Source organism: Pipistrellus kuhlii, unplaced genomic scaffold, assembly GCF_014108245.1.
Source record: "Pipistrellus kuhlii isolate mPipKuh1 unplaced genomic scaffold, mPipKuh1.p scaffold_m20_p_44, whole genome shotgun sequence".
NCBI lineage: Eukaryota > Metazoa > Chordata > Mammalia > Chiroptera > Vespertilionidae > Pipistrellus > Pipistrellus kuhlii.
This window is the reverse complement of record NW_023425545.1, coordinates 1855856-1880808: the sequence shown is the minus strand read 5'-3', so window position 1 is coordinate 1880808 and position 24953 is coordinate 1855856. Positions and strand designations below refer to the sequence as shown.

The following is a 24953-nucleotide window of genomic DNA, read 5'->3' as shown; positions in this document are numbered from 1 at the left end:
ACTGGCCAGGGCCATTCTCACCTTTTCAGTGCTTGGGCCCCCGATTGGCCTTGAACCGTCCCCGAGGGTGGAGCCCAGCCCCTTGCTGTGTGGGCAGAAGGAGCTCACCGGCCTCGCTAGGTTCTCTCCCGGCTGTCCGGTCCCCATGTGCGGGACCCTGACCCGACCCAGGGCCAGCCGCCCCGGCCTCCTCGCCTCACTTGGCCTCCGCTGCTCCCTTTGGGGGTCTGCTCGCCCTCCCAGTCCTGGCCAGAGGTTCGACCTCTGGGCGTGCGCGGGAGCTCCGGGCAGTGTGTGCTGCAGCTGGGCTCCGCCCCGCCCCGCGGCCTGTGCTGCCCATGTGGCAGGGCCTGAGCTGGGGAGTCTGGCCCGAGCTCAGTAGGGCCCGTGCAGATGCTCAGCCAGGGCTGACTGCGGGTCCGACTGTAACCGTGAGAGAAGGCGGAGCTGAGGCTCCGCAGGGCCGAGGAGGACTGGCTCCGCTGGCTGGCCTGCGGCAGGCTGCCCGTGCCCATGGCTGGGCTGGGCTGGAACGTCCTAGTGAGAACGGGAGGGCATACCCTGACGCTGGAAGCCGCCCTGCGGTGAGAGGGGGTCTGTGTGCAGGAAGCTGTTCCAGGTGGAACTGAAAGCCGCACCTGCGCGAGGACCCCGGCTCTGGGGCGTCTGCAGCACTGCCCCCTGCTGCCCCGCCACCTCCCATCCGTCCTGGTCCTGGTCCTGATCCTGCAGCCTCACGCCGGACAGGCTGCTGAGGCCGAGCGGGCCCGGGAGGGAAAGCCAGGTGCAGTGGCTCTGAGTGCACGCTCCCAGGGAGCGCTCCCAGTGTCCTCGTGGGTTGCGTTGCTTTATATTTTGCAGAGTCAGAAACAGTTGGGTCTTTATTTTTAAGCAGGAGCGCTTGGTGCAGAAGCACCTGGTGCCGCAGCTCAGCGCCACCATCTGCTGGGCAGGTTTTAAGGGGGACGACTCTGGTCTTCTCGGCTCTCAGTGGCACCCACCGCCCAACGCCGTGGTGCTGGGCAGGGGCAGGCCGCCGCCTTCTTGTGAAGAGGAAGCAGAGAGGGGCGTGGGTTCAGCCCCTCTGAGGAGGTGGCGTTGTCCTGGGCTGGGCGGGCAGGGGGGCAGGCCGGCCCGAGGCAGGTGGGATGGGGAGGCGGCAGGTGCGCATGTCTAAGGAGCCAGCTTTCGGAGACAAAAGCAGGCATGGGGGCGTGGGCAGGCACAGGCCTGGGCCATCAGCCCTGCCAGCCTGCAGAGTGGTCAGCTGAGGCGGGCCAGGCAGGTCCGCAGTCCGGGTGGGAGGCGTCCAGACCAGGACACGGGAGTCGTGCTGGCTGCCGTGGCCCCTGGCTGTGGCTCTGGAAGGTGCGTGGAAGCGTGTGCGGTGTCGCTGATGGAGCCTGCTGCCCCGTGCTGCTGGTGACATCAGGGTGGGGCTAGACCTGGGTCTCCCGGTGTCCACTCCTCACTTCGCCTCCAGGCAACTTTGTGGACGGTACCTGCTCACGGAGGCGCCCCTGAAGGGGAGACTGGCCTCTGGAAGGGCTGCAGCTTGTGGGACCCTGCTGGGGAGGCACTCAGGGCCAGTGACTTGGTGTGGCCCGTCGCTGGGCCCCCCGAGGGACACCGGAGCCACACCGTGAAGACAGATGGTCTCTCCTGAGCGCGTGCGCGTTGGGTGCACGGACCCGGCCCCGTGCTCGGTCAGGTGCTGAGGCCCAGGCTCGCCCGGCACCCTCCTCCTTCTAGGAGCGCCTTGGCGTACGTGCTCTTCCTCACTCCACAGAGAACCACGCAGGCCTGGCCTCTGACCCCGCGACCAGCACCTGGTCTGCGCCCCCTCTGGCACCTGAGCCCCGTGCTCCCTGTAAGGACCTCGCGGCAGCTGGGGACCCCTCTTTGGAGACAGACGGGGTCAGTGGCTGGTGCCATCCCTATTTTCTGAACGGAAATGCCACCGCAGAGGTTTACCTGGTTTGTGGATCCAACACGGTGGGGACGATGGCGCTGGCCCCACCCAGTGGGAAATCCCCGAGTAACTCCCGGGGTCCCACACTGTGCGTGGTAACCCTCGTCACCTCACCACCACGCTCTCAGCTGTCGTCAGGGGTCTTGTCCCTGGCCATGGTCCAGGGTTTTCCCGGGTCACACTGGACCAGACGTGGCGGCCTCTGGTCGGGACACAGAGCCGTTGCCGGGTGTGGAGACGCCAGCACAGCGGGCGGCGGAGGCCCTTTCGGAGGAAGGCCGGAGCGTCCGTGGGCAGTGGGGCCTGAGCCCTCAGAGCCGGGCGGGGGGACTGACCGCCTGCTGCCCAGTCTCCGGCCTGTTGACGCTGAGCAGAGCACGGAGGGCCTTGTGCCGAGGGGTGTCGGACAGCCTGCTCTCCGGATGTCCACTCGGAGGAGGAGGCCCTCAGCAAGGGTTAACGTCTCCGGATGCGGCCGGCAGGGTCTGCTTCCCGGGAGAGGAGCCAGGCGGCCTGGGAGCAGTGCGGCGGTGCGCCCCTCCCCCGCCGGCGCGGGGCGAGCGGGCCTGAGGAGGGGCGGCCATACTGCTCATGGAAATGAGCCTGCGAGGAGCGGAGTGCCAGCGGCTGCAGCCCGCACCACGCCATCTCCATCTCCATCTCCATCTCCGCCCCGCGCCTCCCGCGGCCCGGCTCCCTTTGCTCGGCTTCCGCGCAGCTTTTGTTCCCTCCGCCGCCTCCACCCTGGCTGAGCTGGCACACATGCCGTGCCGCTCCCTCACTCCCTCCGCTGGGCGCCGCCGCGGGAGCGCCCAGAAGCCCGGGGCTGCGGGGCCGCGGGGCCGGCCCACCATGGGCTCTGAAGGCGACAGCTGTGACCGGCCCCGGCTCTGACTCGCTGCCCTGAGCTGCCGGGCCGCTGGGGCCGCAGGAGAGGACTGGCCAAGGGTAAGAGGTGGCTGGGTGGCCGGGCCCATGGTGTGGGCATCCTGTGCAGCGTGGGCACCCCACTCTCGACCTGCCGCCCAGCAGCTGGGAGCTTCCTGAGCAGGGCCCCGCCCGGCTGCCGGTTCGGCAACCAGCTCCTTCCGAGAGAGGTACAGGCACTCGGGTGGTCCTTCCAGGCTGAGGTGGGAGAACAGCTGCTACCCAGGGTCTGGGGTCCGGCTCAGTGAGGTTAGGACGCCCGGGGGCACGCGGAGGGGTCTCCCTCGCTCAGCTGCTGCAGGCGTTGGTTGTGGTGGAAGGACTCGGACCTGCAGGGTGGAGAGCCTCCTGCTGCAGTGGGGAAGGAGCGGGCATCGGGTTTGGTCCTGGGTCCCTTCCCTTCCGGCCCCTGTGCAGAGGAGCAGGCCCAGAGGGCCAGCAGGCAGCTGAGCTCCAGGAGCGGGGAGGCCAGGGGCTGACGCCTGACCCCGAGCCTCTGTTCTGGGCGTGGAGGCTGCGCCGTGTGAAGGTGATGGCAGCGGGCACGGGCCTGCAGGCCTGGAGGAAGGGCGCGCACAGGGTTAGGTTTGGGGGCTGGGAACTCAGGGCTTTCTGAGAGCCAAGCCCAGGAGCCCCGGAGGCAGAGGCAGAGCAGTCCTGTGGAGCTGGCCCTCCCGGAGGAGCGTGGGAGCAGGGAAGGCGCAGCAGAGCACTGGGGGGGGGGGTTGGGAGGGCCGGGTGAGGAGGTGAGGGTCTCCGCAGGCTGCTTCCTTGTTTGCTCTAGGGAAGCAGGTGTGAGCTTTGTTTTAAACCACACTTTTGGGGTAACGTTTTATGACATAGTTTTCTTCACTGTCTTAAATCTGACCTCCTTTCCCGTTGGTTGGCCTCTAGCACTTATCACCCCTTTTCTGCGGTAGGTGAGGGTAAGGTGCCCGCTCCTGGGAACAGCGACGGGGGCAGGGCTGGCTCAGGCCTTGCGTGCTAGGGAAGCAGGCGAGCGGGTGTGCGGGCAGACCCCAAGGTCACGGGCTGACTAGGGCCAGGGACCATGTGCAAGGTCCCCCTCTCCCCCGGCTCTCGGCTGGTGCTTGCACTTGGGAAAGTCTCCTCACCGACGCTGACGATGAGCCCGCCCGTGCTTCCTGCGGGAGCGGGCTGTTCGGGAGGAACGTTCACCAGGAGAGGCTGACCGTGCTGAGTGACCGGCAGTGCCCCCAACTCCCCCGGCCCTGCCCTGGCGCGGGCACATGCTTCCAGCCTCTGGGCCGTGGAGTGGGGTGAGACCGTGCTTTCACCTTCTACACAGACATCAGTGCAGGTTCTTGAGGGGAACTGAGGCGAACAGAAATCAGGAAGTCAGGATGGCGCTGCTTAATTGTGTTTGTTTTTAATTATAAACTGCGTGTAACATAAAATACGCCTCTTTTAGGGTCCAGGTCAGCCGTGTTAAATACACTGCATTACTGTCCAGTACGTTACGGTATTGCCAGAACTTTTTTATCTTATGAAATTGAAACTCCGTCCCCCTTAAGCAGTGCCCGTCCCCTCCCCCAGCCCTGGCCCACTGTCCTCTCGCTGACTGGACATGACCGCTCTGGTCCCGGTGAGGTGCTGACTTCCCTCAGCCCACCATGGTCGCAGGGCCTGACTCCGTCCCCATTGGTGGAGTCCTGAGAAGGTGGCTGAGCCTCTGACTTAGGAGGAAGCAGTGATGGTTTCTCAGAGGCGGCACGCTGTCCTGCACCAGCACAGGTTTGGGGTGCGGTCACATCCCTTTGCTATCCCCCCCGCCCCCCAGCTCTCCAGGCCTGTCCCTGAACCCCAGGCTCCCCAGAGTCGTCAGCCTTTGTGTTTCGGACCCTGTTGCCTTCTGCCGGGAGAGGCTCTGAGGCCTGGTTGCGTTCTGTCTGGAGCTCCGACCCCACACGCATGTCTAATGCCATTGGGAACCCAGTTTTTAAGAAGTTTGTTGAACATTTGTATGTTTTCAGCCTGAGTTCTTTCTAATCCTTTGACTTTTCTCATTGTTAGTCCCTGGGAGTTCCCTGGAGGCGAGGTGACTTACCCACAGGGCGGGGTGGGGTGAGGTGATGTGGCAGTGGCCTCGGCTGGAGGTCAGAGTGCCGAGCCGGGACCAGCACTCCCCAGGCTGGACTTCTGTGTCCGCAGGCACTTGGATCTTCCAGTCTGCGGTGGAGGGTGGGGGGTTCCCCCTGGACAGTCCCCACATTTCCCCTCTTGACCAGAGCTGATTTTAAATGGTCATTGCCCCTCCAAGCAGAGGCCCTGGGAGAGCATAGTGCTGGCGAGCAGGGTTCTAAGCTGGGCTGAGTCCTCAGTCTCATCAGATGCAGCCCTGCAAGGGGCAGGTGGGCAGGGCGCAGTGTGTGGGCAGGTGGGCAGGGCGCAGTGTGTGGGCAGGTGGGCAGGGTGCAGTGTGTGGGCAGGTGGGCAGGGTGCAGTGTGTGGGGCAGGTGGACAGGGCACAGTGTGTGGGCAGGGCGCAGTGTGTGGGCAGGTGGGCAGTGCAGTGTGTGGGCAGGTGGACAGGGCGCAGTGTGTGGGCAGGGCGCAGTGTGTGGGCAGGTGGGCAGTGCAGTGTGTGGGCAGGGCACAGTGTGGGCAGGTGGGCAGTGCAGTGTGTGGGCAGGTGGACAGGGCGCAGTGTGTGGGCAGGGCGCAGTGTGTGGGCAGGTGGGCAGTGCAGTATGTGGGCAAGTGGGCAGGGTGCAGTGTGTGGGCAGGTGGGCAGGGTGCAGTGTGTGGGCAGGGCGCAGTGTGTGGGCAGGCCATGCCTCCTGGGCTGGGGGAAGCAGAGCAGGTGGTCCCTCCCCTGGGGAAAGGTGAGGCTTTCGGGGCTCACGGCCTCTCTGCTCACAGCGTGTCCCCCTGCGCTGGGTGCAGTGTGGACTCTCCATGGGAGCGGGCTCTGAGATGTGTGACGGGACGTTGGATGGTCGTGGCAGAAAGAAGGCCACTGTGTCTTTCCAAGCCGCAGAGGCCTCGTGTGGCGCTGACCTCAGTGCTGTCTCGGACTCTGGCTCAGGCCCCTGGGACGGAGGACAGACAGAGTGGCCCGTGCTCCGCTGAGCAGAAACTGCCGTCAGAAGACCCTCGTTTGCATTTGCATTTGCATGTGAACTTCCTGCGGGTCTCTGGGCACCTGCTGTGGCCTGAGCAGGGAGAGTGGGCAGGAGCCTGGCTTGGCAGCATGAGCTGCACTGTTCCCGGGCCACCAGCTGCAGGAGGCCTGTCCCTTTAAGACATCTCCTTTGTATGCATGGCGTGGGGCACATTTCAGCTCTGGGTTTCTGCCACCGGTGAAATCTGCAGAGCAGCATTTAAATAAAGGAGGAAGAGAAGCTTCCTTGTATGGTTTCTATTCACAGCGGAACACATGGCCCTTGTTGTGGGCCTCCATCGTCCTCATTAAGTCGGAACCCTGCGAGGGGGGCCAGGCTGGCCGAGGAGAGCAGGCACCTTGTAAATGGGCCGCGGGCATGCGCCGAGCCGCCCGGCCCTGCTCCCCGTCCCCGGCGCGCTGCTGCCCACGTCGCCGCTCTCTCCAAGAGGAGCGGGCTCGGCGCCTTCTGCCGGCGCGGGGCTGCCCACGTGGCGCCGGGGGAGCAGGGCCCGGCAGCCGGCCTCTGCGGCTTAGCCCTCGTGGCCGTGCGGGAAAGCCGTGGCGTGGGCGGATGCACTTCCTGGGTCCGAGGCGGGGTGGTACCCTGTCCCGCTGTGGCTCCAGGCTCACTCCCACCCTGAGCCAGAGCCGGAAACCGGGCGGCACTGCCGGGGGGTCTTCCCCCTGGGCTTGTGAGAGGGAAGAGTTGATGTTGCATCGATATGTTTGCGCAGAGGAAACACATGGGTAAAATGGTAGATTTTGTTCTCATTGCAAAGTTCCAGCAGAAAAATGAGATCTTTTTAAAAAGCTTTCAGGCCGAAGCCAGTTTGGCTCAGTGGATAGAGCGTCGGCTTGGGGACTGAAAGGTCCCGGGTTCGATTCCGGTCAAGGGCATGTACCTTGGTTGCGGGCACGTCCCCAGTAGGGGGTGTGCAAGAGGCAGCTGATCGATGACTCTCTCTCATCGATGTTTCTAACTCTCTGTCTCTCTCCCCTCCTCTCTGTATAAAATCAATAAAAGATATATTAAAAAAATAAAAATAAAAATAAAAAAAACAAAAAAAAACTCCATTCATCTAAAAATAAATAAATAAATAAGTAAAATTTTAAAAAAAGCTTTCAGGACCCAAAGGCGGCAGCGCTGGTGGAGGGGACTGAGTCGGGGAGAAGATTCACGGTGTGAGGTGGAGGGAAGTGAGGCGCTGTCTGTCACTCCTGAAGGCACGGCGGGAAGCCTTTCTGTTGACCACCGCACGCTCCGCCACTGCCTGCACCACCTTCACGGCTCGCTTTCTGTTACCGGGCATGCTCCTGGAGTGCCTTCCTTCCAGGACTCCTCCCTCCCCCTCCCTCCCTCCCTCCCTCCTTCCCTTCCTCCCTCCCTTTCTCCCTTCCTCCCTCCCTCTCTCCCGGGAGCGCCACTGGTGCTGATCCGGTGGGCTGCCAGGCTTCCTCTCTCCTTTTTAACAGAACTTTGTGCTTATTGTTTATTTTTTTATTTTTTATATTTTATTGATTTTGTACAGAGAGGAAGGGAGAGAGATACAGAATTGAGAGATACAGAGTTAGACATCGATGAGAGAGAGTCATCGATCAGCTGCCTCTTGCACACTGGGGATGTGCCCGCAACCAAGGTACATGCCCTTGACCGGAATCGAACCCGCGACCTTTCAGTCCCCAAGCCGATGCTCTACCACTGAGCCAAACCGGTCTCGGCTGCTTATTGGTTTTCAGAGAGAAATGGAGAGTGATGGGAGAGGGTGAGAGCTAGAAACACCAGTGATGAGAGAGATTCATGGACTGACTGCCTTCTGCACGCCCCCAACTGGGGTTGGAGCCCACAACCCAGGCCTGTGCCCGGACTGGGAGTTGAACCAGCGACCTCTTGGTCCCTGGGTCGACGCTCAACCCCTGAGCCACGCTGGCCAGGCCGGACTTAATGTTCCTACCTCACTGACCCGTCCAAGTCAGAGACCACCTCCCGACGCCCTTCTCCTCCTGCTCTTCCTCCCCTCGCTGCACACTTCCAGTTTATCACCCTGTCCGCTTCCTTTGTTTCCTCTGGAACTCCATCCCCACGGCTGCAGCCCGGATTTCCTGTCTGATCTGGCCTCCCGAAGAAGCCACGGGGCCTCCCTGCCCTCGCACTGTGCCCGCCGGCTCACGCCTCTGTCTGCTCCTCCCCTTTGACGTGCTCCCGGGCCGTGGCCTCCCTTGTGTTCTGTAAGCCCCTCGCCCACAGGCCGTGACCACGGGGGACACGTAAGTTACTTTGTGCACAGCCCACGACAAGGTCACAGCACTGCCCGCCAGGAGCCACACTCTACGCCGAGCTCCCTCTCCCGGGAGCTGCCCCTCCTGGCTCCCACCGCCGCTCCAGGGCCTGCAGTTCCGAGTTTTCCTGTTTCCCGGCAGCGGGTGCTCTGCGGCTCGCGGCCTCCGTTGTAATGTTGGGGAGACGCCCTGGGAACTGACTCGTTGCCCCGGTGGCCTGTAGCATCCTGGGTTTTGGCACGCCGCCGGTTTCGGTCCCTCGGCCTCGTCTTTTCGTTCTGCTGAGAGAGGACCGCGTGGTGCCTCTCGGTCAGATCCGCAGTGCTCCCCGCACCTCATCCCGTCATCCCGTCATCCCGTCCGGCGGCGGCATGGCTGCCTGTGTGACCGCCCACCCGTGCGCCTGTGTCCTCCTCGGGGCTGGGGACATCCCCGTGCTGTGGACACAGCCTCTTCCTGGGTTCTCGGGGCTCACCTTTTCCGAGCCCTCGTGGGTCTGCTTTTCCTCCTGCTTGCTGAGGAGTGGTTCTGGGGTCAGTGGTTTTGGCTAGAACTATGGAAGCCGCCTCCTTCCACCCCCCACCCCCACCCGCACCCTGTCCCCCAGCTGCCCCCAGCCAGGTGGGCCTTCCCCCCTCCTCAGGGAGGCTCCACGGCACCAGTTCCCACGCTTGCTGCTTGCGCCTAGTGGGTCCAGCTCTTTGGGTTTTGCCTGGGAATGAATCCTGGGCACAGAAAGCCACTGCTGGGACGATGAGACGGGGTGTCAAGGGGCACTTGGAAATCACTGCTCTGGAGCAGCACACTGTAGCAACAGCATTTGACACCACTTGGATTTCACGTCTAAGTGGCTGGAAACAGCTTTCTCACGTGCCTTCCTCCCCTCTTCCCCCGGCAGTGCCCAGCGACCTGACCGCCGAGGAGCGGCAGGAGCTGGAGAACATCCGGCGCCGCAAGCAGGAGCTGCTGGCGGACATCCAGGTAGGCGTGGCCGTGGGGCGGGGGTGTCCCCGCAGCGTCCCCCACTCACAGTGCCGGCAGAGTGTGGGTGTGGGGAGTCGTTGTGTGGCAGGTGGGACAGGGCTCAGGTGAGGGGTCGGGCTCCGCAGTGGACTGCGTCCAGCCTGGCGCTGGCGCCTCCTGGGTGAGTGTCTTCCGTGCCAGCGTGTCGGTCCCTCAAACTCAGTTTCTTCGTCTGTAAGTCCCACGGGATGACTCCTGCGGACAGGTGGGCGCTGAGCTCCTGTTGTGTAGGGCCAGCGCAGCTGCTGGTCCCCGAGTCAGCAGCAGCCCCTGGCCCCGCCGTCCCTCAGCCCCGGGGTCATCAGCCCCAGGTCCGAGCAGTGGTGCTCTTGGCCCCTAGGCAGAGCCACCCTTGGCTGTCGGGCAGCCACGCGCAGGTGGCAGTACTGGGCAGCTGGGCGGCGGGAGGGGTGCAGAGCGCAGACTGCTGCTCGGTGCTGGTCAGTGTCCTGGTCGCTGCCCTCTCTGATGCCCGTTCCCCGCTGAGGCCAGGAGAGCCTTGCCCCGTGCTGACCCCCTGGGTGTGCTGCTCATCTGTGCGAGCAGCGGGAGCAGAGCCGGGGCCGGGGGGTGGCGGGGGCTGCCTTCCGTTTGCTGGGTGGTGCCCGGTTGGCCCCTGAGCCCCGGCCTCGGTCCCATGGAGAGGCGGCTGCTGCGTGCTCGGTTTGCGGGCAGCTGGGGGCGGGCAGCGTCTCCAGAGGCCCGTGTCCGGGCTGGCTGGCTTCGCGTGGCTTTAGCAGCTCTTCGCTGGGCGGGAGGATGCGTGACGGGCTGTGTGTCTTGCAGAGGCTGAAGGATGAGATAGCGGAAGTGGCCAATGAAATTGAAAACCTGGGCTCCACAGAGGAGAGGTGAGTGTGCCCACGGTGGCAGGTGGCGCGGCTTCCTGTGCACACACACCCCGGCCATTGCCGCGCAGGTCCTGTGCAGTGTGGGCCGCCTCCCTCCGTGCCCCGGAGGAGGCGAGGGCCAGGGCGCTCGCAGGCTGGCTGGAGAACTGGCCGTCCCCACCCTTTGTGCCCGCGCTCCCGCAGACCCCTCAGAGCCCGCTCACGGCGAGCGCTGGAGGCACGGTGGTCTCGCAGACCCTCGAGGGGCCGGCGCTGACGTGGCTGCCGGGTTGTTTTACAGGAAGAACATGCAGAGGAACAAGCAGGTGGCCATGGGCAGGAAGAAATTTAACATGGACCCTAAGAAGGTAAGAGAAGGATGCTCGGAGCCCCAGGCTCTCGGGTACTGGTTCCGCTCACCGCCGTGGTAGGCTCAGCCACGAGGCGGCCCTGTGCTGCCAGCAGCACTGTTCGTCATACATTCCCCCGCACCCAGGCCCCACACCCCTTGTCCCGTGCCCTCCGGCTTCCTTTCTAGATGTTTCTGGGTGAGCATCACCGTGTCTTCATTGCGCTTTCAGGGGATCCAGTTCTTGATAGAGAACGACCTGCTGAAGAACACCTGTGAGGACATCGCCCAGTTCTTGTATAAGGGCGAGGGGCTCAACAAGACAGCCATCGGGGACTACCTGGGGGAGAGGTGAGCCCGGGCAGCGAAGGAGAGCCGGAGGCCGAGCCCTAGAAGGCTCAGGATGCTGGCTTCTCTTTTTACGTGTTGCTTTATTATTGATCTTAGAGAGGGGCAGGGAGAGGGAGAGGTAGGAACATCGATAAGAGAGACGTCCATCGGCTGCCTCCTGCACACCCCTGGCTGGGGAGGGAGCCCCCAACCTGGGCAGGTGCCTGACCTGGAATCTAACCCTGACCTCTTGGTTCATGGGTTGACTCTCAACCACTGAGCCACACTGGCCGGCTGAGAATGTTGGGCTCTTGGTTGGCAGCACCTCACGGGCCGAGGGGCATGGTCCTGGGGCAGCAGCTGGTGTGCCGCGGTGTGAGGGCACCTCGTCCGCTCTGCAGGGGACGGTGCCCCCTCCCTGGGCCCATAGGAGGCAGAGCTCAGGGGCGTGGAGACTTTCCGGCTGGGAGGGGGGATGGACGCCCTTGGACTCCAGGGTCTAATGCCTGCCTTCCCCACTCCCATTCCCCCAACCCCGTATCTTGTTTTTCTTGATAGAGACGAGTTTAACATCCAGGTTCTCCACGCGTTTGTGGGCTTACACGAGTTTACCGACCTAAACCTGGTCCAGGCGCTGCGGTGAGTGCAGGCGAGCGACACCTGAGCGGGGCCAGGTCCCAGCTCCTCCCTCCCAGGGGGCACTGCCTCCCATGGGGCTCTGGGGTATGGCACTGTTTCCCAGGGGGCTCTGCGGGGGCTCTGCCTCCCAGGGGGCTCTGCGGGAGCTCTGCCTCCCAGGGGGCTCTGCGGGGGAGGCACTGTTTCCCAGGGGGCTCTGCGGGGGAGGCACTGCCTCCCAGGGGGCTCTGCGGGGGAGGCACTGCCTCCCAGGGGGCTCTGCGGGGATGGCACTGCCTCCCAGGGGGCTCTGCAGGGATGGCACTGCCTCCCAGGGGGCTCTGGGGATGGCTCTGCCTCCCATGGGGCTCTGCAGGGGAGGCACTGTTTCCCAGGGGGCTCTGCGGGGGCTCTGCCTCCCAGGGGGCTGCGGGGCTCTGCCCAGGGGGCTCTGCGGGGAGCACTCCCAGGGGGCTCTGCGGGGGAGGCACTGCCTCCCAGGGGGCTCTGGGGATGGCACTGCCTCCCAGGGGGCTCTGGGGATGGCACTGCCTCCCAGGGGGCTCTGCGGGGGCACTGCCTCCCAGGGGGCTCTGGGGATGGCACTGCCCCCCAGGGGGCGCTGGGGATGGCACTGCCTCCCAGGGGGCTCTGCGGGGGCACTGCCTCCCAGGGGGCTCTGCGGGGGCTCTGCCTCCCAGGGGGCTCTGCGGGGGAGGCACTGCCTCCCAGGGGGCTCTGCGGGGGCACTGCCTCCCAGGGGGCTCTGCGGGGGCTCTGCCTCCCAGGGGGCTCTGGGGATGGCTCTGCCTCCCAGGGGGCTCTGGGGGGCTCTGCCTCCCAGGGGGCTCTGCGGGGGCTCTGCCTCCCAGGGGGCTCTGCAGGGATGGCACTGCCTCCCAGGGGGCTCTGCGGGGGCTCTGCCTCCCAGGGGGCTCGGGGGGGAAATGGCAGCGCTGGGTTGTGGGAACCCGGCAGTGCCCTAAAAGAAGTCCTTGTGGTTGGCGATTGGGCCGGTGACTGGACGATGGGGGTGAAAGTGGGGGAACTGCGCTGTGTTCTGAGGGACAAACTTGGCAAACCCTCCCCTCAGGTTCTTCAGGAGGTGGACGTGCATTTAAAACTTGACGTCTTCCCTCTAATTTGTAGTTTAGGAAACACTTTAAATTAGCCCTGGCGTAGGAGGTGGTACCTGTGCACTTCGTTTTAGAAGCAGTGAACGTAGTTTTCACTGGGCCTGCTCATTGTGCTGAGAGGTGACCAGTGTCCTCCCTGCCGCGGGCGTGTGCTTGCCTCCTGGGCTCCCGGGGGGACAGGTCCGCGTGGCCATGGCCTCTGGCTCACGGCCATGGTGAGGCGGGGCGTCTGGCCTGCACCCCGTGCTCCGCAGCCGGGCTCCCTCAGATGAGGCCGGGCCTCTTCTCACAGGAAGCCGGTTTCGCGGCTCCCTGCGCGCCTGCCCGTGCCCGGGACGTGGGGACAGCGCTGGGCGTAGGTGTCCGAGCGGAGTTACTGTCGGGAGCCCAGCCCCAACCCCTGGCCCGGGAGGAGGTCACGGGTGTAAGGTGCCCGCCGCGTGACAGCGCGTCCCCTCGCAGGCAGTTCCTGTGGAGCTTCCGGCTGCCGGGAGAGGCGCAGAAGATCGACCGGATGATGGAGGCGTTCGCCCAGCGCTACTGCCAGTGCAACCCCGGCGTGTTCCAGTCCACGGGTAGGCAGGCGCCTCGCGGCTCCCCGGCTGTGGGCGTTGACCGGGAGAGGGCGGGCGCAGCTGAGTGCGCCGGTGAGGCGTGTTTACAGCAGGAAAAAGCAGGAACCCCAGGGACTCTGCATCGGAGGAGGCGTGTGGATTGTGTCTGAGTTTTGTCACTTAAAGTCATGTTTTGAAAGTTATTGATATAGGGAAATGCTAATGAGATCGGGTACCTCTTTTAATTCCATTTTGGTCACAGCATGGCTCAGTGAGGGAGCAAATAAAACAGGTTCCCGCCAGGTGGGGGATTCTGGGTAACGGATCTTCTCTCGCGTTGCATGGTTTTCCCGATGCTCCGCAGGGTGCCGTCTGTTAAGGTCTGAGAAAGGGGACCCCTTTGAGTCCTGGACACTGTCGCCTGGCCCTCCTGGAGCGGCCCCGCCACCCAGTGCCAGCGGGCCAGGTCCCGGCGTGTCCCGGCCCGCGGCCTTGACGCACCGCACGCCCTGCCCCCCGGTGGGCAGTTCTGAGCGCCTCTCTGCTCCTCTCTAGACACGTGCTACGTACTCTCGTTCGCCATCATCATGCTGAACACCAGCCTGCACAACCCCAACGTCAAGGACAAGCCCACGGTGGAGAGGTTCATCGCCATGAACCGCGGCATCAACGACGGCGGGGACCTGCCCGAGGAGCTGCTGCGGGTGAGTGCGGCCGGCGGGCGAGTCCTCCACCGGGTGCGCGTTCCCTCGGGAGCCGGCGGGAGGCCAGCCGGGGCCAGGGCCAGAGAAGCTAGTGGGACCCGCTGCTTTCTCCTCCCTGGCCGCCCGAGGCGCCGTCTTCTTAGTCTCTGTGCTTCGTGCCCAGAGGAGGGTGGCCACCGAGCAGGGTGCTGTGCGGGGTGGGCACGGGGGCAGGCGTGTCCCAGACCCAGAGGCAGGCAGTGTCGTCTCTCCCAGAACCTCTACGAGAGCATCAAAAACGAGCCCTTCAAAATCCCGGAGGACGACGGCAACGACCTCACGCACACCTTCTTCAACCCGGACCGCGAGGGCTGGCTCCTGAAGCTCGGTGGGTGGACCGGAGCCCGTGAGGGCGCGCACATGCGTGCAGGAGCGTGGGAACACGGGTGGCCGGGAGGCGCTGGGGAGGGCCTTCGGGATGCATTCATTCTGTTGCCACGAGACTTACCTCCAGAAAGGAAGTGGAAGCTGTCAGTGCCCAGGGCACCAGAGTGTGGGCGGGACTTCCTGCTCCGTGAAGCAGCCGCGTGCACTTGCACCCCACCCACCGGTCCTTCCTCCTCCCGCCCCCTCGCTCCCTGGCAGTGCCAGCTGCGTCCATCTCTCCCTCCCATCACACACGTGCTCCCACACCCAGCATCATCATGCTCTGCATCCGGCTCCACGGGCGTGTGCATGGCGACCCCGCAGCACCCCGACCCAGCCACGCTAACGCCCTCCATTCAGAAAACAAGTCACTCCTCCTCCCGTAGCCCCGGGAGCTCGACAGCGGTTGTGCCGGGAAGGGCCGAGTCACCAGGAGGGAGGGGGGCTTCCAGGCTTGTCCCTCGTGATCGTTTCCTCAGTGCGGTCGCTGAGAGTGCTTTGTTCTGCCTCGGCCTTGGCCAGCCCAGGCCCCACATGGTCGGGGCAGTGGTAGCGGGTCCTGCTGCCCATTGCAGCTGCCACCGGGCGGCGGGAAGGTGAAGTCGCTGCTCAGCTGCTGCTGACGCACCGGCGAGGGGGACAGGGCAGGACCCCCTCTTCCCCCGAGAGCACCGCCAAGGCCCGTATTGTGATGCGGCCGTGCGCCCGTAAAGCTGCGGGAGGCTGGGCTCCCGCCGTAGCCAGCGCTCCGTCCACTCCAGCCAGTGTGTCCTTGCGGCTCAGGCTCCCGCTCACCAACCAGAGGCAGCCGCGCTGCTCTGCGTGGGTGGAGGAAGCCTGCTGGGAAGTGAGCAGGCAGCCAGGTCTGCTGTGCGTCTCTCCAGCGAGAAGTGTGGACGCTGACATGTCGTCAGCCAGGCTGGGGTTAGACCGGCAAAGGATCGCCTCGGTGCTTGCACCAGGACACGCAGGTGCATGAGGCCCCATGTTTTTTAAAAAGAAGCTTAAGCATGGTCTCGATCGTTAGGTCCCTGCATTCCGTCCCGAACCTCATCCCCGTCCTGGGGTCTTGACGGGTGTTGGTTCCCAAGGGCGGGTCCAGCCGCCTGGTGTGGTGTGTCAGTATTGCCACGGAACCTGTACTCTCATGTATACACATGCACGCGTGCATTCATGGGTTTGTGCGTGTGCGTTCTCACACACACTAAAAAGTGCCACCAGCTGAAGGAAGTCCCTCCCCTCCCCTCACTGCTGGGGGTGCTGGACCACGGTCTGCGGCTGCTTCGTGAGAGCTGATTGGGGCCCGTGGGGGCCAGGGTTCGGTGGTGCCCGCAGTCCTGCCTTCCCGTGGGGTGACCAGGCAGCGCCCAGTGATGGTTATGTCCGCCCGCCCCCCCTCCCCCCAGCAGTGCTGAATGCCTGTGCAGTGCTCTGAGACTACGGAGGTGGATTCAACTTCTTGGTTTTAATTTTCTTTTCTCCCTCATTTGTATGTTTCCATGATTTTGGCTCTCCTTTTCCTTGCCCCCAACTCCAGGAGGTATGTAACCCCTCGCCCTGCTCGCTCGCTCGCTCTGCCCCGGCGCTGACTGCTCAGCCTGCTGGTGGTGTGACTTTGGTGGTCTGTTCTTAATCGCTGGTGGTAGTGTCAATGCCGCTTCTAACTTCTCGCACAGTCCCTGGGGAACTGGCAGGCCCTGGTCCCGGGGAGGATGGCGCCCGGCGGCCAGCAGGGAGGCGCCAGGTGCAGTAGCTGCCCTGCGGGTGGCAGCGCGAGAAGCCAGGGGACCCCGGCTCCTCCTCGGCTGTGCTGGCGGGATCCTCGCCCCGTGCTGAGAAAGTCTCCTCCACGGGAGCGGGACGTTCTGGCATCCCAGCGCCCGTGCTCCGTCCGCCGGGGCAGAAGGCTGGGGAGGGAACGTATTTCCTAAACGCAGGGCGACGCCCGGTGGGACTGAACGGAGACTGAGCCAGAAACGCCCAGCACCTCCGCTTCACATCCCAGGTGCCGGGGAGGGCATTCCGACCCAGCTCTGTTTTTTATTACTAAGTTACTTTTTAAGTGCATATGTATTGATTTCAGGGAGAGGGGGAGAGAGAGAAACATCAATGATGAGAGAGAATCACTGATGAGCTGCCTCCTGCACGCCCCCCTCACTGGGGATCCAGCCCACAACCCTGGCCTGTGTGCTGACTGGGAATCGAACTGGTGACCTCTTGGTTCATAGGTGACGCTCAGCCACTGAGCCACGCCAGCCAGGCTTGGCTCTGTTTCTGTTCGTCTCCATCCCCTTTCAATGAGGCGTCACTAAACCCCGCAGGCCGGCCTTAGCCGTCAGGGTCCCCTTTGCACTCACTGGTTTGGGGAACGTGGTTCCCCAAGTGAGGGGCTCCCCAACATGGCAGAGCCGCCCGAAGGAAGAGCCACGGACGGCACGTATGGCAGCGTTGGGCTGGCAGGTGCCCATGCCGGGACAGCCGCCTCTGCCTCCCCTCAGGCGGGACCTGAGCTGTGTGGCCGTGAGTTCCACGGGGACTGTCCTCGGTGCGCGCTGCCCTGTCTGCTTGGCCACGTCTGCACCTTCCCGGGGTCTCCCGGGACCAGGCAGCTGCCTGGCGAGTCAGGGGCGGCCCGGCTTTCCCGTCGGGGAGAGCTCTCAGCTTTGCTTTGCTGCTAGACCCCCCTCCCTCTGGCATCGGCCTCCCATGGCCTCCTGAGTCCAAGTCCCCGGGGCCCCGCGCAGGGAGTGCATGGCCATTGGGGGGCAGGTGTCCTGGGTGCTGAGCCCTGTGTGGGGATGGAGGCCCAAGAAGTGGGAGAGCCGAGTTCTTGGACCCCAAAGTGGGGAGGGGTCCTCTTTCTGTCCAGCTAGCTCCGGTTCTAAGTAGACCCACGTCTTCCTTTCCTCACGCCTCCGATCCGCCCAGCCTTCCCATTGCCACGTGCATGTCCCATCTCCATCCATGGCCCCACCTCGCCTCGGGACCAGAGGCACGCGCTCAGTACCTCACCGCTGGGGGAGAGGGCCAGCCTGCCCCCTGGTGCCGGTGGTCAGCCCTCCCCTCCTGGGGCTCAGGCCACGCAGCCTGCCCTGCACAGGGACCTACGCTGCAGGCTCTCCCACGACACCCGCTCGCCCTGCAGGCACCCCCGTGGTGGGACACACTCTCTCAGCCGCCGCCCGCGAGGGGGGGAGAGGCCGGGCGCACTGCCCTCACCCCGTGCGGATTGGGAGGAGGCTCTGCTCTACAGGTGACGTGCAGCCGGCAGAGCTGCGCCACCCGCAGGACGCACTGAGAGCCATGTCACACAGGCTCCGGGTCACTGTAGGCTCAGCAGAGGGCTCTCCCTCGACTTGACCAAAGTGGAGGGAAAGGCTGGGTCGTGGTCGTGACCGAGGCAGAGGCCTTGTCCACACGGCCAGGCCACCTCCCTCCCGGACCACCTTCCCAGGACGGTGGCCACTTGTGCCACTTGTGTGCTTCTCGCTGAGGACAAGGGAGCCCCGCTCCCGGCTGCACTCGGTGCTCAGGAGGCCGCCTGCCTGTTTGCTGAGGCCTCCCCTGAGCACGCCCCTGCTGCCAGGAGCCCCCCGAGGCAGGACTCTGGTCCGGAGGCTGGAGCTGGTTGGGGTTCACGGCCCAGGAGGGTGCGGTCCCCCGTCCAGGACAGCTGGTTCCTCGGCAACGGGATGGAGTGTCCTCCCGTCCCGTCCCCTCCTTGAGGGCTGCATGGCGGACGAGGCGGCCCTCTCCCTTGTGTTGAGAGAAGCTCCCAGCCCAGTCAGATCTGCGCTGCGTGCCCTCTGCCCGCTCCCTCCGCCCGCCTCATCCTCATCGCTGTCCGGCCTCGCCTCGGCGCCACCTGGCTTGCTTGCTGTGCTTGCACCACACACTTGCACTCCGTGAACGGTGCTTCTGTCTGCTGTGTTTGTCACCGCTGTCAGCTTGCCATGGTCTCCGTGTCCCTGGCCCTGCCCTTGCTCCTCCTCGCCTGGAGGGCTGCGAGCTGCGGCCGCCCTGCCCTGCCTCCGTCCCACACACATTTCCTCTTGTTCGCAGGCGGCCGCGTCAAGACCTGGAAACGCCGCTGGTTCATCCTGACCGACAACTGCCTGTACTACTTTGAGTACACGACGGTGAGCTGGAGCCGGCTGTCAGCTGTTTGTCCACCTGTGTGTGTGTCAGCTGTCTGGCTGTGTGTCACCTGTCTGTCCGCCTGTTGTGTGTGTCAGCTGTCTGTCTGGCTGTGTGTGTGTCAGCTGTCTGTCCGGCTGTGTGTGTCAGCTGTCTGGCTGTGTGTGTGTCAGCTGTCTGGCTGGCTGTGTGTCACCTGTCCACCTATGTGTCACCTCTCTGCCTGTGTGTGTGTGTCACCTGTCTGGCCAGCTGTGTGTGTGAAGCTGTGTGGCTGGCTGTGTGTAGGTACATGTGGAATCACCAGCTCCTCTGAGCTTGGCAGCCCAGCAGGAGGGCCAGAGAGGGGGCAATGGGGTTGTTTTGCCCTGGGCAGGAGTTGAGGTGCCTGGTGGGTCCTGGGAGAGTTGTGGAGCGCCCTCTGTTTGAGGTGAGGAGAGGCGGTAATTAGCAGAGAACGCCCTGTGACAGCTGGCCCGCCGGCACTGGGGCTCCTCGGCCAGACGAGGGCCTTTGGGGGAGGCTGACTCGGAACTGAGGCGCTCGCTCAGTAGGGCAGCAGCAGCCTCCTCCTCCAGGGCCAGCCCCGGGCCCGGGCGTGCTCTCTGCTGAGGCCTCTGGTGCTGACTCACAGGCGCTGGGGCTCACGGGCGCTGGGGCTCACGGGCACTGGGCCTCACGGGCACTCACGGGCACTCATGGGCACTCACGGGCACTGGGGCTCAGGTGTGTGCAGAGCCGGCACCCATGGGGTTCTGACCTGTCCTGTGTGAGCATCGATGTGGCCCCGCTGAGGGAGGAGGTCTGGGGGGGTGGGCATGGAGCCCGGCGTCACCCACTGAGCCCAAGCTCCCTCCTCCCCAGGACAAGGAGCCCCGGGGCATCATCCCGCTGGAGAACCTGAGCATCCGGGAGGTGGAGGACTCCAAGAAGCCCGTGAGTGCTTGCCTGGGACGGCGGGGCAGGCGGCAGGCCGGGGTGCGGCTCTTCCCCGCGGAGGTGCAGGGCCCGTGACCGCCGCAGGCCATTCCCGCGCAGCATCACTTAGTGACCGAGTGCCGCTCTGGTTCCAGAACTGCTTCGAGCTGTACATCCCGGACAGCAAGGACCAGGTCATCAAGGCCTGCAAGACGGAGGCGGACGGGCGCGTGGTGGAGGGCAACCACACGGTGTACCGCATCTCCGCCCCGACGCCCGAGGAGAAGGAGGAGTGGGTCAAGCGCATCAGGTAGGCGCCTCGCCGCCCGCTCTCCCGTGCTGCTGGCGCCGGCCCGGGTGCTGGGCCGCAGGCCGCTCTCCCGGGGTCCGGGTCCAGCCCGGGTGCGATGGGGCCGCAGGCCGCTCTCCCGGGGCCCGGGTCCGGCCCGGGTGCTGGGCCGCAGGCCGCTCTCCCGGGGTCCTAGTGCCTCCCCGGGTGCGATGGGGCCGCAGGCCGCTCTCCCGGAGTCCGGGTCCGGGCCGGGTGCGATGGGGCCGCAGGCCGCTCTCCCGGGGTCCGGGTCCGGGCCGGGTGCTGGGCCGCAGGCCGCTCTCCCGGGGTCCTAGTGCCTCCCCGGGTGCGATGGGGCCGCAGGCCGCTCTCCCGGGGCCCGGGTCCGGCCCGGGTGCGATGGGGCCGCAGGCCGCTCTCCTGGGGTCCGGGTCCGGCCCGGGTGCTGGGCCGCAGGCCGCTCTCCCGGGGTCCTAGTGCCTCCCCGGGTGCGATGGGGCCGCAGGCCGCTCTCCCGGGGTCCTAGTGCCTCCCCGGGTGCGATGGGGCCGCAGGCCGCTCTCCCGGGGCCCGGGTCCGGCCCTGGGGGCGGGGCAGGCTCCTGCACAGGTGCAGACTCCGGGCCGCTCGCTCAGGTCCCTGCTGCAGGAGCGGTGCTCACGGGCGGCTTGCCCCCGCTCTGCCTGCGCAGCCTGTGAGGGCGCTGCCTGCCCGCATGCGAGCTGCTGCCGCCCTCCCCTCCGGCGCCCTCCCCTCCAGCGCCTCCCGTCAGCTGTGCCCCGGTGCTCCCCGCGCCTCTCCCTGTGGCGTCCACACTGACTCGAGGCCCGGGGTTGGGCTTTGTTCCACGAGGCCCGCCTGTCCTGAGGGTCTGGCGCTCCACAGTCCTTGCCCTTCTGTGGCATCTCACCAAAGCCAGCGCCATCGGCCAGGCAGGCTGTGAGCAGGCGACACCCTCTAACCTCGGCGGTCCCCGGACACGCTGTGGGCGCTGCCGTTCTGGCGTCCCCAAAGAGCCCTGGGGACATTGCTCATGACGGCATCGCTGGTGAACACCCCGTCCTCGCAGGATCAGGGCAGAGCCGGCGGGCCCGGGCGGGGAGCTGCCCTGGAGCAGGTGGCGCCTGGCCGCCGCGTCCCTAGAAAATGAGCTCAGATCCACGCCTCCCCAAGCATGAACTGCTTGGTGGGCACTCGCACTGCTCCTCCGGCCGGGCCCTGGTTAGGGAGCAGGTAGGGAGGGTAGTGCAGGCACTCAGAAGTGACCCAGGCCCGGCCGGCATGGCTCGGGTTGAGTGTTGACCTATGAACCAGCAGGTCACAGTTCCATTCCTGGTCAGAGCACAGGCCCGGGTCACGGGCTCGATCCCCAGTGCAGGGCGTGCAGGAGGCAGCTGATGGATGATTCCCTCATCACTGATGTCTCTCTCCCTCCCTCTCCGGCGTCAATAAAAACACTTAAATGGATGCAGGCAGACTGGCCGCCCTCCGTGCAGCTGGGCTGGCTGGGCGCGGGTGTCACTGCCCTGACGGGGCCGTCATGGGACTGAAGCACAGGCCTGTCTCCCCGAGTTAGACCACAGCCGAGAGAATGCCCCTCGGCTCGTCGCCTGCACAGGTGTCTCCCCTCGGCCGGCGGGCGGACACGGCGGCGGGCGGCACAGCGGGCCGCTGCGGGCCTGGACAGGCAGGGCGCAGGCACAGCGGTCCTCGCCCTTCCTCAGCCTCCCCACTCCCTTCTGTTCCAGGGCAGCCATCAGCAGGGACCCCTTCTACGAGATGCTGGCCACGCGGAAGAAGAAGGTGTCCTCTACCAAGAGACACTGAGCGCGGCCCTGCCTCCTGCCGGCTCCGCCGTCGGTTCAGTGGAGCCGGCAGGCGGCGCTCGGGCGAAGGGAGCTCCGTCAGAGCCGCGGTCTCCGCTCAGCGCCGCGGCCGCGGCCGGGGACAGTGCCGCTCGGTCTCCCGGGAGGAAGCTCCGGCCCACCCAGGACCCGTGCTCCCAGAGGGTCCCGTCGGGAAAGCGCATGGAAGAGAAGCCACGTCCTATGAAGATATATTTTTATTTTGTTTTCTTAAAGAGGAAGACGAAGCAGAGTGTGCATCCCGCCCGTTGGCAGGCGGCCTCTCCCCGGGCAGCTGCCAAGGGCGTGGGCCCTGGGCCGGCGGCAGAGGAGCGGTGGGGACCTGACCCTGGCACACTGCGGGCGGCGTGTCCCGGGCGCCAGACCCTCGTGCTGCTCGGCTCGGCATCCACGCCCGCAGGGCTTTAGGGTGGAAAGCGTGTGTCTGCGCCAAACGCCTAATAACAGGACTGCGGTGGCCGCGGAGCCCGGCGCCGGAGGTCCCGTGTGGCTCTGCTCCCCGGGAGGGCGGCCTCCCCTCCCGGCTGCACTTCCTGCGCACCCTCCCGGGCACGGCCCCGTCAGCCCGCGGCGGGAGCCGGGTGCAGCGGCTGTGCCGTGGCTTCGCTGTCCTCTGGCGGGGCGGGTCGCCCTCCGCCTGTGGAGGGCCTGGCCCTGCTTCTCTCAGGGACTGGCTCCTGTCGCCGCAGCCGGACAGGAGGGCCCGCATCTCTGCAAACAGCTTTCGAAAGGGCAGGCGGGAGGTGGGGTCTGCCCTCCCCGCTCCCCCCGGACAGGGCCTCCCTGGAGTGGCTTCTGCGCTTTTACGCCGGAGCCGCCGAGGCGACAGGTCCGGCTGGACCCTGACCTCCGGGCCGAGCGGAGCCCTCCTGCCGGCGTCAGTGTTAGTCTATTTATCAGAGTGTAAATTATCTGTATAGTTTTCTCCTTTCAGATTATTTTGTATTTGTTTAAAAAAAGTTTGTCAAAATATAAAATATAAAGAAAGCTGTGGACAGGGTTTTTAAAGAATTACAATTATCATCCCAGTGGTTTTGTTTGGTTGGGCTTTTCTTTGTAAACCAGCGCCAAGAAAGCGCAGCAAATAAACTCGTCTGCCCGCGTGCCCATCCGGGTCTGTCTGTCCCTCCCCGTCCGCCCCCTGCCTCCCTCCCGCTGAGCCCCCGCCTCTCACAGCCCCGACTCCCCTGGAGGCCCTCCTCCCCTGGCTGCTCTGCCCTCCCTGAGATCTGGGGAGACCCCCACCCCACCTGTGTGTGTCCTGCCAGCGCCTGCCTGTCCCCCGCACGGGCCCTCTGGTTGGGAAGGAACGTTCTCCATCGCCCGACTTGCCGTTTCCCATCACCACCCTGTTTCCTTTCACAGCCGTGTCTCCCCCAAAACGGCCGGACGGGAGGCGCCGGCCCCGCACTCCGGCGTGGAGGCCCAGAGCGCTCGCTGATCGGGACGCTCCGCGGGGCTGCTGGCGCCCTCCGGGCCGCCCGGCTCTCGGCCTGTCGAGGGCCCTGGCCTGACCACGGGCAGAGGGAGGATGGGCGCCACGTGACCCGCTCCCCCAGGTATTGAGTGTCTGAACCTGGGCCCTGCAGCCACTGCACAACACGTGTGTTGCCCACGGCAGCCACTGCACAGCACGTGTGTCACCCACAGCAGCCACTGCACAAGCACACGTGTGTTGCCCACAACAGCCACTGCAAAGCATGTGTCGCCCACAGCAGCCACTGCACAAGCACACGTGTCACCTGGCTGCACGGCTCAGAGGTTGAGGTCAGTCTGAACCAGGAGGTCATGGTTTGATCCTGGTCAGGGCATGTGCCCGGTTCGCAGGCTTGGTCCTCAGTGTGGGGCGTGCAGGGGGCAGCCGATCGGGGATTCTCTCTCATCACTGAGGTTCCTATCTCCCTTCCTCTCTGACGTCAATGAAAATACATTTAAAAACACGCGCATCCTGCCGAAACCGGTTTGGCTCAATGGATAGAGCGTCGGCTTGGGGACTGAAAGGTCCCAGGTTCGATTCCGGTCAAGGGCATGTACCTTGGTTGCGGGCATATCCCCGGTGGGGGGTGTGCAAGAGGCAGCTGATGGATGACTCTCTCTCATCGATGTTTCTAACTCTATCTCCCTTCCTCTCTGTACAAAAACAATAAAATATATTTAAAAACAAAACAAAACCACAAAACACGCGCATCCATGGGCGGCGGCGGTTCACAGGACGACATTCTGGTGTGACCGGTGGCCACTCGTGCTGATGGCTTATGAGGCGAAGCTCTGACCCCGGACTCGGCTGACTGCTGTCCGAGAGGCGCGCAGTCAGCGTGGCGGCGGCGCAGGGTCTGAAGGCGGCACAGGGTCCTCCGTGGTGGCAGCTCAGGCCGAGCCCGGCCCCTGTGAGCGCCTGCAGGGCTCCCCGCATAACCTCCTCCCTCGGAGGCGGCACCCTGAGGCAGGGCCTGTCCGCGGCTCTGACTCGGAGACCTCGCCCCTGGGGGGCCGCTGGCCGCAGGAGGGCTGCTCCCCTGTGCCCACCCCGGGCATCCGGCACCTGTTCGGAGCTGGCGTGGCAATCACGCTCACAGCTCCTGCTTCGCTGATGAACGCCCGTCCGATAGCCAGCGCCCTCTGCGCGGAGTGGGGGGAGACTCCATCCCGCTGTGTGTGGGGGGGGTTCCCAGCCCCCACAGTTTTGGTGGCTCGTCAGAAACCAAAAGAACTTTCCAGGGCTCGTGGCGTGGGTCCTGATGGGGTCCGTGGCCCCGCGGAGAGAGGACGGTGCCGTTATCACACCACGTCCATTTCCAGGCTCCTCTGCCCACGGGGCAGTTAGCACCGGCCAGTGAGGTTCCGCTCCCCTCCTGCTGGCCGGCCAGGTCTCCTGATACAGGACGGGAGGACAGCGCTGGTCTGTTCCCAGAAGGCCGTCCATTGGGCTCAAATAAATTCCTATAAAAAAAACTTTTGATAAGTAAATGAGCAGGAGGGCGTTTCCTTTCGGATGTGTGATGAGTGGTCACAGCCCCTGGGACCCTCCGTGGGGCTCCTGAACAGCAGGAAGACTCCCCGGGAGTGAGCAGGGGGGTGTCAGCAGGTGGGACGGTATTTGGCGACGAGGATCAATGCAGCCATGGAGATAATTCCCAACAGCTGCTGCTCAAACAGGAGGATCTGCAGGAAGGATGCTGCTCAGCAATGGCCATTTTCTCGTTTCTTGTTATAATGTGTCCTTTGTGTTACAGAACCAGGGCGTGTGCGTGTGCACATGCGTGTATGTGTGCTGGGCCAGGGAGGGATGGCCCGGCCCCCGCTGTCTGCCAGAGCCCCCCACCCCCCGGGAAGTTGTCCTGAAATGGTAGTTAACGGGGCCGTGTCTGCCGGAGACGGGTCGGCAGGGGGGGAGGGCTCTCGGGGGGGGGGCAGGGCGTGGAGGGTGAGCTGTGGGGGCCGTGGCCGCAGGAGGGAGGGGCAGGGAGGGAGCGAACGCAGGCAGCACGG

General features: G+C 65.0%; 1 protein-coding gene across 3 annotated transcripts in view; it reads left to right on the top strand.

Annotated features, from left to right (window-relative positions):
- Window positions 1-22564, top strand: part of CYTH1 (cytohesin 1) — a 44087-nt gene extending 21523 nt beyond the window's left edge. Inside the window, exons 1-13 of one of the 3 annotated variants that reach the window (XM_036412316.2) lie at window positions 2589-2920; window positions 9202-9284; window positions 10113-10177; window positions 10458-10524; window positions 10738-10856; window positions 11394-11474; window positions 13052-13164; window positions 13699-13847; window positions 14103-14215; window positions 18313-18391; window positions 19254-19325; window positions 19463-19617; window positions 21348-22564. In XM_036412316.2, the coding sequence (XP_036268209.1) occupies window positions 10465-10524; window positions 10738-10856; window positions 11394-11474; window positions 13052-13164; window positions 13699-13847; window positions 14103-14215; window positions 18313-18391; window positions 19254-19325; window positions 19463-19617; window positions 21348-21426 (1020 nt within the window). In that variant the 5' untranslated portion in view covers window positions 2589-2920; window positions 9202-9284; window positions 10113-10177; window positions 10458-10464 and the 3' untranslated portion in view covers window positions 21427-22564. Of the gene's footprint in view, window positions 1-2588; window positions 2921-9201; window positions 9285-10112; window positions 10178-10457; window positions 10525-10737; window positions 10857-11393; window positions 11475-13051; window positions 13165-13698; window positions 13848-14102; window positions 14216-18312; window positions 18392-19253; window positions 19326-19462; window positions 19618-21347 lie in introns of those variants that run through there. The other 2 variants (XM_036412314.2, XM_036412313.2) reach the window with 2 other exon arrangements.
- Window positions 22565-24953: the final 2389 nt, after the last annotated feature.